This window comes from Lissotriton helveticus, chromosome 3_1, assembly GCF_964261635.1.
Source record: "Lissotriton helveticus chromosome 3_1, aLisHel1.1, whole genome shotgun sequence".
NCBI classification, from domain to species: Eukaryota; Metazoa; Chordata; class Amphibia; order Caudata; family Salamandridae; genus Lissotriton; species Lissotriton helveticus.
In genome coordinates, this window is record NC_136061.1 from 1,370,102,517 (window position 1) to 1,370,121,142 (window position 18,626).

The following is an 18,626-nucleotide window of genomic DNA, read 5'->3' on the forward strand; positions in this document are numbered from 1 at the left end:
CTACAAAGGTCCCCGGCGGAGCCTTCGGCCCCTGCAGGCTTCCGGTAAGGGACGACTGCCTTGATCACTAACGAAGCAAGCATGACATTGCCACTCCTTCTGTTAGCATGAATTCTAGAACTGCCGAAAAGGACTCTGGTCCAACTGCCGGTTGTAGGAAACATTTTTCCCTGATGCTACTTCCGGACTGAGCCGGCCCCGCCCAAAATGGCGCAGGTATCAATAGGAACTTACGAACACCTCGTGGTGTTCCTTCGCACTAATACAAACTTGACGTTCTGAGACTTATATGATCCTTCGTACACTTGGCTAGAAAAGACAAGGAGAGTTCACTCGACGAACATTGTGAAAGGGTCCCGTTAAAAATGTTGATTACGAATGTGCGGTGTATTATATTTTCGTTGCTGATGTATAACCCCATTTATGACGCACACATACGGTATGCATATAGGAAATCTGATTGCGACTATTATGATTATGCTTCTAAATTATGAAATAAATGCCCCCGAACCCCCAGCCAATTAATAGACGTTTTAGTTTCTTACAAATGAATGAATAAAACTTTCCAATGTATTTATTGCTGCAAGACGACACCCCCACTGTACGCACTTTAGCCATTGCCACGTCCGGCCAAATACGACCGCACCCTCATAATCCACGTGATGAAATGATTTTGCAAAATAAAGGTTTTCGAAACTATGGACGGGTATTGCATGCTTTATTTTAAAAATGTGGGATCGGTGGGAAAGTTCTTTTCTGTGCACCCTACTCTGCTCTCTCTTTAAGGTTGAAAGAAGATGGTTGCCCAGCCCTGGAGGTCGGATCGGATCGACAACACGACACTCTGCCTTCAAAGTACGCGACTGAGTCATGAACTCTCGCATGGAGGAAGACCTCGACTTCCAAGGATGGGTAAAACGAACGGTGTAAATGAGGGAATGTGAAAAAAGGGTGAAATGATGTAAATATTATGAAGTACAACGCTCGAAGGTACTAGGGAACAGAGTTGACCAAAGAACTAATGAACCGCAGAATGTCACAGCGTTGAAGGAGATTTAAGGACCCCGATAGCTAGATGCACCTACCAACTGGATACCTCACACTAGGTATCTTTGGTTTTCTTCTTAACGTTTTCCTACACCCGACCTATAAGGGCACACTGCCCCTCTCCCCTCCCGACCCCAGAAACCATACCCCCGGGACTCTGCCCCGAGGAGGAAGGACGAGTAAGAGGTAAGTAAAGGACTTATGAATCCATGTATTTGAATGTGCGCGAATGCTGTCTCCCCCCCCCCACCCTTTTTCCCTCCCTCTGCAGGTTACATCAGAGATTACAGCCGAGGTGTGGCGAAGACCTGAAGCCTTGCCGTGTCTAATGTACGAAACAGACTAGCGCTGCAAGGTGGTGCCTAAGCACGCCTACTAACTACTCACGTATCGAACAAACCCGTAAAATTAGTATGACCTGATAAAAAGTGATCACCCTTAAACCAGACCACACGAATGAACCCATGTCACGTATGATGCGAAACTATGAGAGAATGTGTGTGTGTGACTGAGGCGTTGACCCAACTGGTCGAAGGACCGAGAATGCGAGAAAGTGCGACAAAATGGTACCTCCTTTGTTCTTTCCTTTTTCTCAAGGCACGTCCCCTCTACCCTGTCTAATGCTCAAACTGCATGATTACAAGATTCTAACGCAGACCCGTGAATGCCCTTTACTGTGTAATGCACTAAATAGCCTTTCTTGAATACACTGCCACCCTCTCTGTTGCACGTGTACTATTTAGCCTGCCGTTGCACTCTCTCTCTCTCTCTCTCTCTCTCTCTCTCTCTCTCTCTCCCTCTATTTTTGCACTCCCACTCTTCCGAGCGATTAGCCCCGAAATTGGCAGACTGCCACCCCTAGCACACCACCTAATTGGCTTCAAATACCGTCAGTATTTGCACAAAAACTTGTCTTTAATACAATCACCCTGAGACCGTGTCATTACCTCTCCTTTTCCGCCAGAAGTCAATGAACCGAGGTTGGGCCGTAAGGGAAAGGACAGGTAAGACGACAGAGGTTCCCTAATCTGGCCCGTAATAAGGGAACTACATGTCAACGGCTCCTATGGTATAAAAAAGGGACCTCAGAATACGCGACCCTCCCCGCCCCGAATTGTCGCAATACCCAAACAGGAAAAATGATCACCCCTGTTACATCCCCTGTATCAGCCGCTCCAAACTGGAGTTATGAAACTACCCCTCATTCCCGGTTGTGAGAGATGGGTCGATTTACGCCCTTACCATAAGTTTTCTATGTCCCTAGTTGTTTCCCATAAAACCCCTGTCTTTTCTGATAAAGTAATCAGGCCGTAGGAAGCTACGTAGGAACCAGAATGGTGTTTTACAAGGTTAAAAGACTAGACCAAAGTGAAGAAATCGTTGAAATGAACCCTGCCGAAAGTGAAAAATGTTTAGTTGAAAAACAGGACGCATTGATAAAAAGAAATGTTTAGCCTATGTTCGTCCCTCAGCAAAATACCTGTTTAGTACCATGTCGATAGCACACAGTACCCTTGGTATATATAAAACCCTAGAGAACGGCTTATCTTTGTCAAGCTCGTCTTACGAAGGTAGGTCTCCATCAGATAAACTGTCGAAACTGTAATAAATAATTATGAAAGAAAGTCATAGTACACCCAACAGGCCCGTCATCGGTCATTTATATGTTAGTTGTGAACCCTAAAATAACGGACGTTTTCATTTCTGTCTGAAGCTGGGAGAGAAATAGACTTTTGTGATTACCTTCCTCTGCAAATTCTCTAAAGACTGTCTTTTCAAACTCGTTTAAGGGTACGGCTGTCAGGAGAGAGAAGGACCGGATGTGGGAGCACGAGGCCTGACTGCAGACTATGGAACACCTGCGACATGGGCCAAGGCGAGACCGCGACAGAACAGAGCTACAGGACGAGGCACTACCTCCAGCAAAGTGAGAAGAAAGGGCTAACCTGATGCCCCCGCTCTATGTTCGAATGTGTGCCGAAAGGTCCCCGCTCTCTAGACTCGGTCATGAGCCCGCCCATCTGAAGTCTCTCGTTCCCCTAGTTTGTTCCTAATTTGGCCTTGCTCCATCCCCCTTTTTCTCCGACATACCCTATGGACTGTTTTTGTACGCTCTTCTTCCATCTGAACTTTCTGACAATCACCTCAAAGGACACAGGGCGAAAAGGACCTTTCCGACCAGGAATACGAGGGAAAGGTCGTGCCCTGCAACGCGAGACCTAGAATAGAGCTGGACCCGTAGCTCCATCGCCGGTGCTCCACAGCGCCAACGAAAGACAACAAAGAATACTGAGAACTCGTTAACTACGAACATTTTGACGTCCTCAATCACCGTTTCTGCTGCGCCTCATTTCTCTCCCAGCCACCATTGTATTGATCATGCTCCAATCCGAATCTGATATATGTAATAACCTACCAGTCCACGTTATGAAATGTACTTGCTGCTCTCGCTACAGAATCGTTTTTGTATTGCATTTCTATGACTTTCCTGTTGAACAAGTTTATCAAAGTTTATCAAATAGGTCCACCTCCTAAAAACTAGAAATCTCAAGATGTATTGTTTACAACTCTTTCATCTAGGGTTCCTACCGTTTTCTTTCTCATGCCCACCACAATAGAACCGAGTAGAAAATGAACCAGCAAGATGTCTTGAATATGTTAAAGGGAGGACTGTTGAAAATTAGTACGGTTTGGTGAACATTATCTGCGCCATCTTGCCTCTTCCCCTGATGCCACACTTTTGTCGTGCGCACCCGCCATTTTAAGACGCCCTGATCAGAACGAACCCTTTTGCATGCCGCTGGCCCCTGACATAGCCCTTCGCCCTCACTAAGCCTGCACGCTGACCAACCCCCTGCTTGCACCTGCCTTGAATCATAAACCCCTCTTCGGCGCTGCTCTGCCCCAGGCCCTCATCCTGTTCCCAGCGCGACACCTCCCTTCTTCCCTTTCATGATCCCCGGCCCTTGGATGCAAACCCCCCTTTTCCCCGTGTGCCCGTTTGTCTTCCCCGTTCCCAGGCCGACACCCAGCTCTGCCGATACTATTCCTTGCCCCTCCCCGCACAATAGAAAGCTTCCCCCATCAAAGGATCCCCGGGTTGATCAAAGCCCCCTCCCCATGAGATCCGATCGACCCCCACATTCCATGAATCGGCGGAATATCCAGCTGCGCGATACTCATCACCTGTTGTGACTAGGGGGGGGACTTCAACTGTAAATGTGTGTGGGAACGGGCCCGAAGGGGGGATTCCGGGAATGTCTTTCCGTACATCAAAGCTTTATCATATGTATGTAAACTGTAATAAAAACCGCAAACACTGTATATAAGGGGCCAGGCCGCAAACATAAGTTAGAGCACCTCAGAACGATACCTGCTGTCCGTTTTGCTGTGTTCTCCTCCGGAGAGAATAAAAACCTTGTTTCCTGCTTTCCAGTCTCCAGCGCCTGCCTCTTCATTGATTAAATGACTAGAGGGTCACAGAGGCAATACCGCCGGGCAAATATCGATTGTCCCCGACCCGACTAATTTATTTTAACATTAGTTAAAGGCTTGTGCTCTAACGGCCTATCTCTGATCCCTGGCAGACTTCTAAACATTAAACTACAGACTTCGAAACAATTGTTTGCTAAAACATGAGTTTCAAAATAGACACTTTCAAAAAGCCTACCTACAAAACCTTTACAGCACATAGGACAAGACATAGCCACGTACGCAAATGAACAGCCTGCACCCCAAATGTTACGATCTGTACAAGTCGAGTTGGCACATTTTGTACCATCTGTTTTACTGCTCTGTGAGGTTTTCAAAGACTTGCTCCTGACTGCCACCCTCCTACCCAGACATTTTATATAATGCTTGATATTATTGAAGAGCGAACAAACCTCAGGTAATTCCTTTTTTTGCCTACCGCACAAGAGTGTTTCTTACCACAGAAGGTGCTAAAGAACAATGAAGTAACATCCAGCTACTCTTGACTACTCTTGACTACAAAGTAATTCCTCTTCCCTTAAATAGTCCTCAGAGAAAAATAAAGGAACAAAAAATTAACCAGGCTAGTGTGAAAAGAGAGCCAAACGGTCTTGATCATATTTAAGTGAGTGGCAGGAGATTTAATCTTCCCATCCCGATGAATTCATTAAGGATTCTCAGTCATAAAGCAAATTGTTCTCTAGACCTTTGGTATTGCTGTCAAATCATATGCAGTCCCTTTGAAATTCCTTGTAATTTAATATTGGTTATATGTTTCCCCTTCAGAACAGTATTATGCATTTTAAGCAGAACATTATTTAAATTGAAGTCAATATAATCAGATAAAAAGTTGGGCCTCTTTAGTTAATATAGCTGTTCACCTTGTGTCTATGTGTGATGGGTTACAGTATTTAATTTGAAAAGTGAACAGGACGCTCTGAAAAGAAAGAAAGTGTCAAATGACAGTGGAATGTAGGAATATTATATAAATATATCTATCCATCTATCTGTATATATATATATATATATATATATATATATATATATACACACACAAACACACACCCCTACACGCCTCTATTACTGAAAGGTAATGAATCCGCACCAAATGACCCTTTAAAGTTGTGATCCTGAGATATTTAGTGTGATAAAACCAATACAAGGCAACATTTCCTCATGCACACATTCTAAACAGGCAAAGGTTTAATCACCCAATTTGTATTCACCCATTTTTAGGCCTTGCCTACTAGACATGCATGCACTGCCAGTTCCAAAGCATATGGTTAGCTTACAGTTAGGTTGGAGCCTGCCGTTTGTTTACAATTTGTTTGCTTCATTGCACTGGCGGCTCTTCCATTATGGCAGAGAAGCGCCGCCCCACTGCTGACAGCCAGCAGAGGCAAACGGGAAAAAAATAAAATGATAATGACACTATTTTATTAACACTTTATTTTTCACAGTGCCAGCTGAGTCTTACTTTCAGGGTGGGGCATTCCACCAAGGAGGCGGGTGGTGGGCACCGCAAGTATGAATCTCAGTTTGGACGGCTGTCTTAGGACGGGTGGAGAACTGACACAGGCTTCCAGGCCCTGTCTGAGCACCAAACCGGGCCACTCAAAACCAATAATGGCACTTCTCTCATGATTGGTAATAGTATTAGCAGCATGAGAGCAGCGTCTGGATTTGCCATGTTCTTTTTGAGACATTTCTCCTGCACTACCCCACTACTTTAGATTGAGAGCAGCTGCCACTACTTCATTGTTACGCTCATTTGCCTACTTCTTATTTGTTAGTGTGTTGGGCTTTCCTTACTATTCTTGTATTTGTCCCTCCGCTGTAGCATGGATACCTTACTGTGTACTTACACAGTTGTATTTTTCAGGCGCTACATTTTTTTTTCCTTTAAGCACTCCTCAAGAGTGCATGTGTTTTCCAGCTATCTCTCTAGTGCACCTCTCTCACCCGTGAAGTTCTCTCCTACCCCTTTCTATCATGCTCTCATCTTTGTATGTATCCTTCCCTGCATTGCTTTTTCGCCCTTGTACTTTTCCCCCTCCCAGCTCACGTTGCTCTCTCGCCCATTTGTTTTTCTCCCCCACACTCCTCATTGCTGTCTCTCTCGACACCATTTGGTCCCCCAACACCCACTGTATTGCTTCCACCACACCTGCACCCTCCATGTTGCTTCTAGTGCCAAGTGTTGCCTCAGTGCCCATTGACTCCCAAGGCTAATTGGGCACCCCCCCATCCTTATTGGTTTTCCTCACCTGCTTTCCAAAAGAAACACATTTTTTCCTTTTGCCGATAAACAGTTTGATCACCAAATAGAAAACAAAAGCAGCCACATAATTTCACAGGCAAGTGCATGTGTGGCTGGCACACCTACAAAATGACACAATAGGCTTTTTTCCCTTATTTAACCATGCTACACAGCATTGGGATGATCCACAGCATTGCTAAAAGGTCTTGGCAAAAATAGGAGGTCACAAAACCAAGACTTATTTGCTTTGTCTATGCTTGTTGTAATACTACCATTTACAAGAGGGGCAATGTCAGCTGCTCACTGAGGACAACTTAACAGACCATTTCTTCTTCCTGAAAGATCCTTAATTCTAGCAAAAACCTAAAAATAACTGTCTAGTCATTGTTTATCCACATGCTATGAAAAGATATCACTTTTGCCATAAGAACACTTTTCCTTACATTTTGTTTGCTTTATGTGTTGTAGAGACACAAGTACAGAGCCGGCACAGCAGCTATGTAATCCCTGTCATTCTCAATAGGACCAAAGCTATTCCCTGCATATTTCTATCTTGGCACATTGTAACCTTTTCGCTGTGGATTCCGCTGCGGCGCGGGCAGGCTAGGGGATGGGTGTGGTGCTCCCTTACTTATGACGGCTCCCCACCGTCATGAGTGGCGTGTGCTCATGACGGCCTGCAGCCGTCATGACCCCGCCTACTCGCTAATTCGCCCGCACAGGCGAGGAATTAGTGCCGCGTGGGCGGAGCGGCAGTTGCATGACCGCTCCATGCCGTCATGAGCACACGCCACCCGTGGCTCATGACGGCGTGGAGCCATCATGAGCACGGAAGTGGTTAAGGTGCTTTAATCACCCAGAATCTCTTAAACTGAGAATCTTGTGCTTCAACGGGGCACCCCTTGGTGGGCCGTGAGTAAGAGGAGAACCTTGATTTCTCTACCGTCCTTGTAGCCTCAAGGAGGAAGTCTCCAATGACCATCTCTGTAGATGGCCTGTTGGTGGGAGTGGTTTATGTTCCTAATGGAAGAGATGTTGTCTACAAGCCACCCAGAGTAAACAGAAGCCCAGGGGTGTTATGCAGATAGAACCTTAGGTGTTAAGTCTTATTTTAATAAGATTAATGTTTGCAACTATTATGCATTGTCATTGCTGGTGCAATACTTCACACATTTCTCAATGAGTCAATTACAGTAAAAAGGTTATTATGTATAAGGGATGTACCTCTCATTAGGGTTACCCATTATTGTTCATGAACATTTATTTTAATCTACTACTGCCATTTACAAGCTGGACAGTGTCTGTTGCCCACGGAGAAGAAAGCAAATCGCCCACTCTCTTCCAGCTCTTTATTTGTGCAGAAGCTAATCTGTGGGGGATTCTGCATGGTTTCTCGTGCAAGCCACCTTTTAGAGGCTCGACCTGAGCCCCTGCACTTAGGCTGCGACGCCTGCATTGCATTCTGGCAAGATATCTGTCCTGGATTCCTGCCTGGGTGTGTAAACTACAAGAAAGATCTGCACACTGATTGACAGTGACACAGGTATTTGCCTAGCTGTAGAATTATAAGCTGCAGCTCTCTGGCTGCTCAGTGATCGTCTCTTGAACTTGCTGCCCATTTCTTCCTTGTCAACGGTTAGGCTGAAGGACATGCGGAATCAGGGCTGACCTGCCACCCTGCAGACCTCCCCCTGTATGGAAGCCCCTGGCCAGCCCAGGGAGAAAGGAGATGCCAAGGACAGGCTGGGAGTCCACTCTATCCCTCACCATGGCATCAGAGGATGTCTGCTAAAGTCTGAACCTCTGCTGCATCCCACGAGCCCCTCACCAATGATGGAGGCGAGCTCCCTGGCAATTAGACTGCCAAAGCAACCAGGTGTGACTCTGCTTGGTAGGCACAGCACTCTCTGCACCACCTTTTCCTATTTTTTTTTAACTTTATCTTGGTCCATTTGCTATACATGAGAGGTGTCTATCAAAGGTGGGCTACTCAGCAAGCTAAATCAGGTTACCCCTCACAACTTTGTATATGTCCTCTGTGGTCCTGGACGTGTGGCTGCGCCGTCCATCACGACATGCCCAGGTCTGTGTACGTCCTGCGCTTCCATAGGTGACGCACACAAACTTCTAGATATCATGCTTTTCTATTGCAGGTAGCATCAACACTGGTGTTGCCTTTGTGTTTGCTTTATGTTGTTTAAATATATGAAACCTTCTGGTTCACATCCCTTAATTGATATCAAATAGATACAAAGTAACCAATTTTGAAAAGAGATGTGTGGCGCTCTGAGTTGTTAAGGTGTATGTTTAATTGTTTGGAAACGTTAACTGTTTGTAAACCTAGTATTCCTGGATCCGTACAGTATTGCAGTTTTCTGCGTCTTTCCATTTTTGAAGAACAAATCGTCCAAATAAAGCATCTGATCTGAAAGCAGACTAAACATCTATGATGATTTACTTTGGGAACTGACCCCCCTTAAGAGAGATTTTTTTTTGGCAATCGCGACTGCTTCCTTGTCGGATTACTTAGGTATTTGTGTTGCTGAAGGAACTGCGTGGTAGGACAAAAGAATAATATAAAGGTGTGTACTGGATTGTTCACTCTGATCTATTTTATTTTTGATTCATAGTTTGCGTTTTATGGGTGCCATTTGTGGCACCCTATATGCGACTGAGCTGTGGAACATCTTCCACAATCCCAAAGCTGTTGGTAATAAATGATACTGCTCATTGTTGCAACTCCCTGAAACAACACCTACTGTGGTGTGGAGGTCAGAGCTCTGTGCCAGGCTACTGACCAGCTGCCAACTTTCAAACCACACTTCCGATGGATTCCAATTCAATATAAGCCTTCAGAAAGTATTAATGTCTGATGGTGATCATTTACTTTTGTCCTTAGAATCCCATCACAACCTAACAAACAAATGGCTCACCTATCCTTAAAACCTTTTTTTGGGAATTGTGTTTCTCACTATATGTTAAGAATAGCAGTGGGGTTTGAATGACCCTTAGTTATTTGGAACATAAACTGATGATAAGTCCAGAAGGCTACTTGAGTACTGCATAGTTGCTCGATTTCATGGTGTTATGCACCCAATTTTAAAAGGGAGTACTTCTGGATGAATACAATATCAAGCATTTGATCATTGCAGACTTTTTATTTCTAATGAGGCACAGTAAAATCAATCATTAGATCTATTTTCTTCATTCTTTCATAACTTAAACAGGAGCTTCTGGATCCCAATTAAATGGAAACACTGCACACTTTTTACAGCAGTTTTCACTTTTGCTATGACTAATCCATTTACTATGCTAACTTTATTTTCTCTAGCCTATTACACGAGTTCACCTCAAAGGGATTTTGAACAGACATGTTATGTTATGTTATGTTAAACAGTTTTATACACGTCCACTAATACCAGTGAGAAATGATACCTATCTTTCTGTATGGCTATATAATGGGTCTTAACCAGCACCTCCTCTGGCCTCACTAACTGTTCTAGGGGCCTTATAGTTTGAAATATGTAAAAAGTTGGCATAATAACTAGACTCAAGTGACCTTTTGTGCAGTTATAATATGCTGTTGGTATTTATAATGCGAGAATCTGTCATTGGTGTCACCTCCTAGCATTGATTCACCATATGACAATTAAAGCCGAATTACTGCTTCTTGACAACACACACATTTACATCACAGGAACTTCTGACAACACCTTTGCACCCCTGCCTATTAATTCAGACCTGGGTGCTCCCATGATAGTGTATTTTTACCTTAGGCTCTTCCTTCAGCCACGGAATCATTTCTGTATCTACACATTTTTCATGTGTCTGATCTCTCATGAATCCGTCTTGAATCAGCCCCAATCTACAACTTACCTTAAGCCTGAAACATAATCATCAAAACTGTATCCCTTAATTACACAGATTTCTTTGGCTCACTGAAGGCATTCAAACGTCAGTGGCTATTAATAAACGGCTCTGTGCCCTTCCTTAACGTTTGGGCGCTACAAACAACATTTCTGACCATCTGCCCATGAAAGCAAAATCACCCATTTGTTTCTGGAGTCATTCTTTCATTAATCTCAGTGGCTTGGTAGGTCCTTTAATATTCTTCAAACTGCCTTCATTCTAACAAAGGCTCAGTTGATAAAACGAGGAAGGACTGAATCAGTCTCAAAAGTAATCCATGTAAATTAATGATGACTCTTAGTCTGCAACACTCTCCTCGACAAATCAATAATTTTCTGAAAGCCCAGCCTTCACCAGAATACAATTAATATCGTTATATCCAATATTTCCATCCAGGCCTTTAGCAGGAGGACATCGGTGGAAACTTGCAAAGCACAACATTGCTCCTCTCAGCTTGTCAGTCTTCGTGTAAACAACCTAATAGTTGCCACCACATAATTTGCACCTGCACTCCTCATTCTCCTACAAGGATGGCAATGCTGTGAAGAGGCTTGGCTCTCACAGTTTCACTGTAATCCACTGGCCCAACACACACTATGCATCTTGGGTGCACACTGTTCTGGAACGTGTCAAGGTATGTGACTGCAGGCCACTGCTGAAATGCTCCCAGAAGAGTGTGTCTATATTGTCTCCCACTATCAAAGAGAAACGTGTGCTAATGTTATGCTATGTTGATTTCCATAGCACACTAAGTGGGTATCCAGGCATTTGGGCAAAGTGTGTTCGACCGTGGTCCCAAGGAGCTTATATGAAGAGGTCGGTCTTCAGCTTCTTATTGAACTCAATTAAGTGAGGTGGAGGCTCTAATGTGCCGAGAGAGGTTGGTTCATAAGTTGGGTATTGTGTATGAGACTGAGCTACCTCCAGTTTTGCTTTTGCCGATGCCAGGTGTGTATGCGAGTGAAAGTGAGGCAGATCACATATTTGGTGTGTTGGTGAAAGTGTATGCAGCTCTTCAGGTATTCTGTTCCTGTGTTGTGTATGGCTTTGCATGAGTGTGTGAGAAGTTTGAATTGGCTGCGCTTGTCAACAAGGAGCTAGTGAAGCTTTCTGAAGTGCTGTGTGTGCAGTGTGAGTGGTCGAGTATGAGCGTTGCAGCTGTGTTTTGCATGGTCTGGAGTGTGTGTAGGAGTTGTCTGTAGTCCAGTCTGCTTGTGATGAGTCATTATGTGATGACCTGTCTGGTGTTCTGAGGCAACCATTTGATGATATTTTGCAGCATGCGTAGGGGTGGAAGCAGCAGGTGCACACTACATTGAACAGAGATGTTATGTTGAGCTTGTCATCTATCATGATCCCTAGCTTTCTTACATGGTCTTTGGGTCTGGATGTGGATCCTACCTCTCACGGCCACCAGGTGAATTCTCATGGGGACGTCTTGTGGCCAAAGCCCAATGCTTCCGTCTTGTCGCAGTTGAGCTTCAGGCAGTTGGTATGCATCCAATCTGCTACCATGGTCATGTAGTTGGTGAAGTTGGTTCTGGTGGTGTTTGCCTTGGCCATAAGGGAGAGGATGAGTTGGGTGTCATCGGCATAGGAGCTAATAGTGATGTCTTGTTATTGGATGAGGTTGGCGAGCAGTGTCCTGTATATATTGAAAAGAGTGGGGATGAGGGACGATCCCTGTGGGGCACAGCATATCAGTTTCTTGGACTCTGATGTGAAGGGTGGCAGCCTGACCCTTTGGGTTCTTCCTGCGAGGAAGGAACGTCTCAATTTGAGAACAGATTCTTGCGTGAATTCTCGTGAAGTCAACTGATGAGGGGGTTGAAGGAGACAGTGTTGAAGGCCATGGAAAAGTCAAGCAGGATGAAGGCTGCTGTTTCTCCTCGGTCAGGAATGTATCGAATGTCGTTGGTGGCCACGAAGAGTGCTTTTTTTGTGTTATGCTTCCTTCTAAATCCTGATTGTATGTTGTCTAGAAGATGGTGAAGCTTAAAGTGGGTTGTGAGTTGCTTGGTAATGGCGTTCTGAATCAATTTGGCTGGAGAGGAGGGGAGGGAGATGGGACAGAAGTTGGTCAGTTGATTTGTGTCGGCTGTGGGTTTCTTGGGGAGCGTGTTGATTTCTGCAAGTTTCTATTCATTCAGGAAAGTGGCGGACGTGGTGGAGGAATTGATGATGTGGGTCAGGGTCGTGCTGATTGGTGATTTTTATAGGTTGTAGATGTGGTGGGGCTGGAGTCTGTTGGGGTCCGGAGTGGATGGTCCATATGATTGCCGCTGTGACGTTTCTGGTGAGGGCTGACCTCCCGTTCAGATGGCCTTCTTGGCTGGTGGCTGGTAGGATAGCTATGAATTCTCTGGGGTTGGGTGGGTGTGCGTAGTTGTTGTAGATGTTTGTGATTTTCCTGTGGAAGAAGTTAGGTTGCCACAAAGTTGTTGGGAGGCAGCACAGTGGCATAACACAGGCCCCTGCAGCCCCTGTGGTGCAGTGGGAGCCCCAAGTTACAGTGGGGCCCCCTCGCCACAGTACTCTGCCTGAAGAGCTCCTTAATGAGTAAGCAGTGGGCCTCCTCGACTTACGTTACACCAGTGGGCAGCAAGGTTGTTGACAGTGGCTGAGGGTGAGGTGAAATCCTTGACGATGTGAAGATCTCCTTGCAGCTGTTGGAGCTTCCTATGATGCAGTCCACTAGTGCTTCTTTTGATGTCTCTAATTTGTTGGTTTTAACAGAACATCTCTCACACCCTCTGGGCCATATGCTGGCTCGATGGAAATAAAATTAGTCTTTGACCAAAAACAACAAATGAATGCACTCTCGCAACCTACACAAACAGTGATTAGCAAGTGCCTATCCCCCATTCTGAAGTGAACCACAGTATGTCAGTTCACATAAAAACCCATTTGGGTGCAGATTTCTTAGGTCACCAGACAAGTGTGTGACAGCGTCCATTAACCAGATCATTGCTAACTACTGTATATGTCAACAAACATTTGTTTAAAACAGCATGATTATGCCCACAAACTCACGTCAGTAGTCAATAATTAGCAGTTCTATGCTATGCTATGCTATGGGATTTGTAGATCACATGGTGACTCAAAGGCATCGCAGCGCTAGTAAGGAGAGGATGCACAGCAAGACAGAGATCAGCAGTCACGTGAGAGGTCAAGGCTAAAAGAGTCAGGTTTTGAGGGCTTTTACGAAAACGCAGCTCAGTGCCTAAAGTCCTAATGGCCAAGGGGAGAGAGTCCCAGAGCTTACCTACATTAAAGCTAAAGAAGCGTCCTCCTTTTGTTGCTCTTTTAACTGCCGGGACAGTGACCAAATGCAGGTTGGTGGAACGGTGTGCCCTATTGGGAACATAAGGGGTAAAAAGCTGTTGAAGGATGGGGGGGCCTTTCCCATGAAGGGATCTATGGGCAAGGCACAAGGAATTAAATTCAATTATTTGAGCAATGGGGAGCCAGTGGAGATCCTTCAACTCCTGCCAGACTGATTGAGACCTCGGAATGCTCAAAAGCATATGTGCTGCCGCATTTTGTACAACTTGTCATTTCTGAGTGGAAGGCTTGGGGACCCCAGGTATAGTGAGATACCATAGTCCAGGAGAGAACAAATGAGTGCCTGGACTACCACCCGCCTCGAAGTTTGGGGGAGCAGTGTCATAATCTTGTGCAGCATCCGCAACAGATCAAAACAACAGGCTGATATTTTGGTGGTCTGGACTACCATAGTCCGAGTGTCATCAATCCACATCACTAGACTTTTATAACAGAGTTTTTGCCATAGGGGGACCAAGGCATGTAGGCCAATTCATATCATGTTAGGTAGGGGACATATTCAGGGCCGGACTGGCCGTAGCGGGCACCAGGTGTTTTCCGGGTGGGACGGCAGGGTGGGGGCCCGTTTTGGACAGAGGGGCCTTTTTTGCAGCAGTGCTGCAAGATAAGCCTCTGTACCAATAGGTGCTGCAGTGTTTTCCACACACAGCCACAAACCCCATCCCCCCCACCCCCGTCCCCCTGTGGCCGGTCTGAATCAATTACCTGGGCCGGTTTGCATTCCCAATCCGGCCCAGGACATGCTCTCGAGTTTTTGCTCGATTGAGCTTAAGGCGGGATTGACTCATCCAGCTGGCTATCTGCTCCCTGTAACCTCCAAGATTGGCAGAGGACAGATCGGAAGAAGGCGTGAGTGTGTGCATCTGCAACCGCCCTCACTAGAACCTTTTACCACATTCTCCACGAAAGTACCTTCTCACAACACTCAATCAGGGGCGTAACACAGGCCCCCCGTGGCCCACGCGGTGCAGGGGGTCCACTAGGTCCAAGGGGCCCCCTCGGCACCGAACTCTGGCCGGGAGAGCCCCCCCTAAGTACCGTGCAGGGAGGCCCCCTCACTTTTCGTTACGCCAGTGCACTCAATGAACATCACCAGGGCACACAGACTAAAACACCAGAACCAACAATATTTTAACATTGCCAGCTGTTTTGCTGCATTTTTCCTGGGTAATGCTCACCTACTTCTTTCAGGGAACTACCTACCACAATAACAAAACGCTCTGGAACTGCAGCGAGTCTGTTTGCATTTTGTTCGAGAAATTAATATAGTTCTCAGACTTGGAATATTTATTTCAAGAATGTTAGAGAGGTATTTGTTATAAAACTGGGAGCCAAGCTAGTATTTACTAGTGCCCTTAATTCACTGCAAAGTCGTAAACAGCAACTAAATAATAAAATGAGTTCAAACACCATGGGATTCATTTCAACTGGAGTTTGTACATTTTGACACAATTATAGTGTATCATTTTAATTTTGCAGCTTAAATCAACGTTTTATGTTTCTTGCACAACCGAACTGAAATTTCGGTACAGAAAGTTTTGCAAAGAGGAGAGCACGAAAAAAACTGTTTGGACACACTGCGCCACCGTACCTCGTCAAGGCATCGCTCATACTGTTCTCGCTGGTTTTCATTCTCCAAAGCCAATGCTGAGTTCTCTGCCTGCAGTGAAATACAACAGCAACACAAATTAATCAAGGGATATCGTGTGCAACATGACAACTTGCTCGATATGTGAACAACCTGGCCCAATCTGAATTGTACAACATGCTCAGTACACTGCTTATCTACCCGCTGCTGTATGCATCCTGGGAGGATTTTGAAAATATACATTCAGGCCTACAATATGTATAAGCAAACCAAGGGAGTTTTGAAATGCGGTCCCCACTACATACTAATTTTAAAGATGGTCTTGAAACACAATATTACCAAGGGTGGTTTAAATGAATTCCTGTGTTGTGCCAGAGCATATGCGAAAATCCCTTTCAAAGCAATGTCACGGCTCATGGATTTTACAAGAGTATGGTTGTTATTCCATAAAAATCAGGTGGGAGCTCAAGTTCAAATAGGGGATTTGATACCTGAAGACTAAATCAAATGTAATTTTTAGACTGCAATAAGCGGGCTGTACAGAATATAGCTTATACTCTGTCTTCATTACTGAATGGTTCTCTCGATATGAACATTTTAGATTAAGTAAGTCAACCCAAGTCTTTTGTGCACCACAAGTCTCTGAAAGTTTAAAAAGTATAATGCTTATTTAAAAGACAGAATAAATGCAATAGTAAGAGTCTTTCCGACCCATATCTCTTGTTAACTGCAAGGTCAAATTATACCCAAAGATCCTGAATAACCAGCTTCTGGCGGTCTTCGATGACTTAGTTGGCCCAGGCCAAATTGGGTTTATCCTTCGCCGCAGCACCAGGCACTGTATCCGTCGAGTACATATAACCCTGTCCCGTATCAGAATGCTAGGAGGCCCAGCAACCCTCCTGCTGATAGATGCCTAAAAAGTGTTTAATGGATTTATCTCGATGCTGGTTGGGATGGGTCTTGGACATCGTTTCCAGGCATTGTCAGGGTCCCCTAAGTGGGCGCTCGGGCCCAAGTATGAGTTAATGGTGTTTTATCAGATGCCTTTCCAGTGAGAGGCACCAGGCAGGGCTGCCCCTTGTCTCCGCTTTTATGTGCACTCGCTATTGACCTGCTGGCGGTGTGGCTTTGCTGTGACGCCTAGGCATGGGGCTTTAAGTGTGGGTTGGCATTGGAGGATCGCATAGCACTTTACGTGGAGGATGTCCTCTTATTTATACCAAAATGAGCTGAAACAGGACCCAGGATTCTTCAGATCCTCAAACTTTTTGGGGAAGCGTCTGGGGTTCAAGTGAACTGGGACAAATCTTTGCTAGTCCCTATAAATGTATACCATCGGGTGAGGCCTGGCAACCTAGAAACCCAGTGAATCGGGTTAGCTTTCAATACCTCGGGTGCATTTATCCTGGGAGATGGACTTGATATGGAGTTTGAATCTCCCCTCTGTGGTGCGCAGGGCGAGGGAGGATCTTGCAAGACTGCTTAATCCCCCGCTTAATACCATGGGAAGGGGTGCTTTATATAGAATGATGATCCTACCCAGACTTCTCTAAGCCTTACAGAATTATTCCTTTCACATCCCACAAACTTGGTATGATTCTATCCTGACCAAGGGACATAGATTTATTTGGGCCCGAGGTGCCCCTAAGGTGGCCTTTGGGAAACGTACTCAGCTAACACATGATGGGGGCCTTGCCATGGCTGTTATTGGCGTCTATTAATGGGTGACACAACTGCTCCCTATTAACGACTGGCTAATTGGAGGATGGGACGACAAGGCATATAGAGGCAAACTAGCCATTTTGGGAATAGATAATGTGCTTTAAGTTCTGTATGGTGCACCAATTACCTCACACATCCCGGAGGTAACCCAGGTATCATTCAGGATGTGGAGAGCAGCTTTTCAATGGATGGATGGGATGCGATCATAGAAGGGAGAAGGGAGACTCCTCTATGGGTGCACAGGTGATTGGCTCAGGTATCCACCCTGAAAGGATTCAAGTGATTCAAGTGTTAGGACAATATTAGGATATCAAGAATTGGAGATGTGTGGGGCAGCCACCATATGAAATCTTTCCAACAACTCCAGACGGAATTTCAAATGCCACCCTCTCAAATCTACAACTTCGACATGCCCTACATTTATATAATGCTGAGCTGCAGGATCTTTCGAGTATAGCCCCCTGCAAAATAGAATTCTTATGGGTCATTTGGGATAGGGCAGGGTATCAGAGATTAATAGATCCCTTGTGATACACTCGCCTACTTCATTGACTTTTCTGAAAGTAAAATGGGAGGGTTGGTTAGGGGTTCTGGATGAGGCAGACTGGCAAGATGCCTGAATGGCTCATCGCACTTTGGCAATTTCGACCAGACTTAATTTTATCCAATTTAAATATCAACAGCATGCTTATATGACCCCTTTCCACTTGTGGAAGGCTGGTTTGATAGACTCCCGTCATGCTGCAGGTGTAAGAATCCCTCTGGGGATTTTTTCTATGTAGAGTGCCAATGTCCAGTGATACAAGGATTCTGCGACAATGTGTTGACGATTGTATCTGCAGTGGTGGGTATGACAATCACCTCTGATTCGAAAATAGCTTTGCTTGGTATTTTGGATGAGTTAAGGAGTTTGGGGGGACAGGACCCTGATTGTGCTGGGTATGCTATTAGCCAAGCAGGACATAGTTTGGAATTGGACCCCTTCTGTGGCCCCTTTGATCGAGATCTGGACCAAGAGGATGACCTGGTACAGTAAACTGGAAGAAATGATTTATGAAGCCAGAAGATCCCCTCGCAAATATGAAAAAATCTGGAAGAAATTGTGGGACTCCCATGGATTATCAAGCTCGACATTATCAGAGGGACCTGTTACAAGTATAGGGGGCGCTACCATGTGGTACCTGTTCCATATATATGTGTTATTGATGACCCCATGAGTAATATCCTTTCTCTTGTACAAGGCAAATGTTTTTATGTTAACCTTTGAAATATCAATAAAAA

The 18,626-nt window shown here is 45.2% G+C and overlaps 1 protein-coding gene across 3 annotated transcripts in view; it reads right to left on the reverse strand.

Annotated features, from left to right (window-relative positions):
• NCKAP5 (NCK associated protein 5) overlaps positions 1-18,626 on the reverse strand; it is a 768,214-nt gene that overhangs the window by 218,533 nt on the left and 531,055 nt on the right. For all 3 annotated transcript variants that reach the window (XM_078682016.1, XM_078682017.1, XM_078682018.1), the window contains exon 6: positions 15,624-15,692. In XM_078682016.1, coding sequence (XP_078538142.1) covers positions 15,624-15,692 — 69 coding nt within the window. The remainder of the gene's footprint in view (positions 1-15,623; positions 15,693-18,626) is intronic.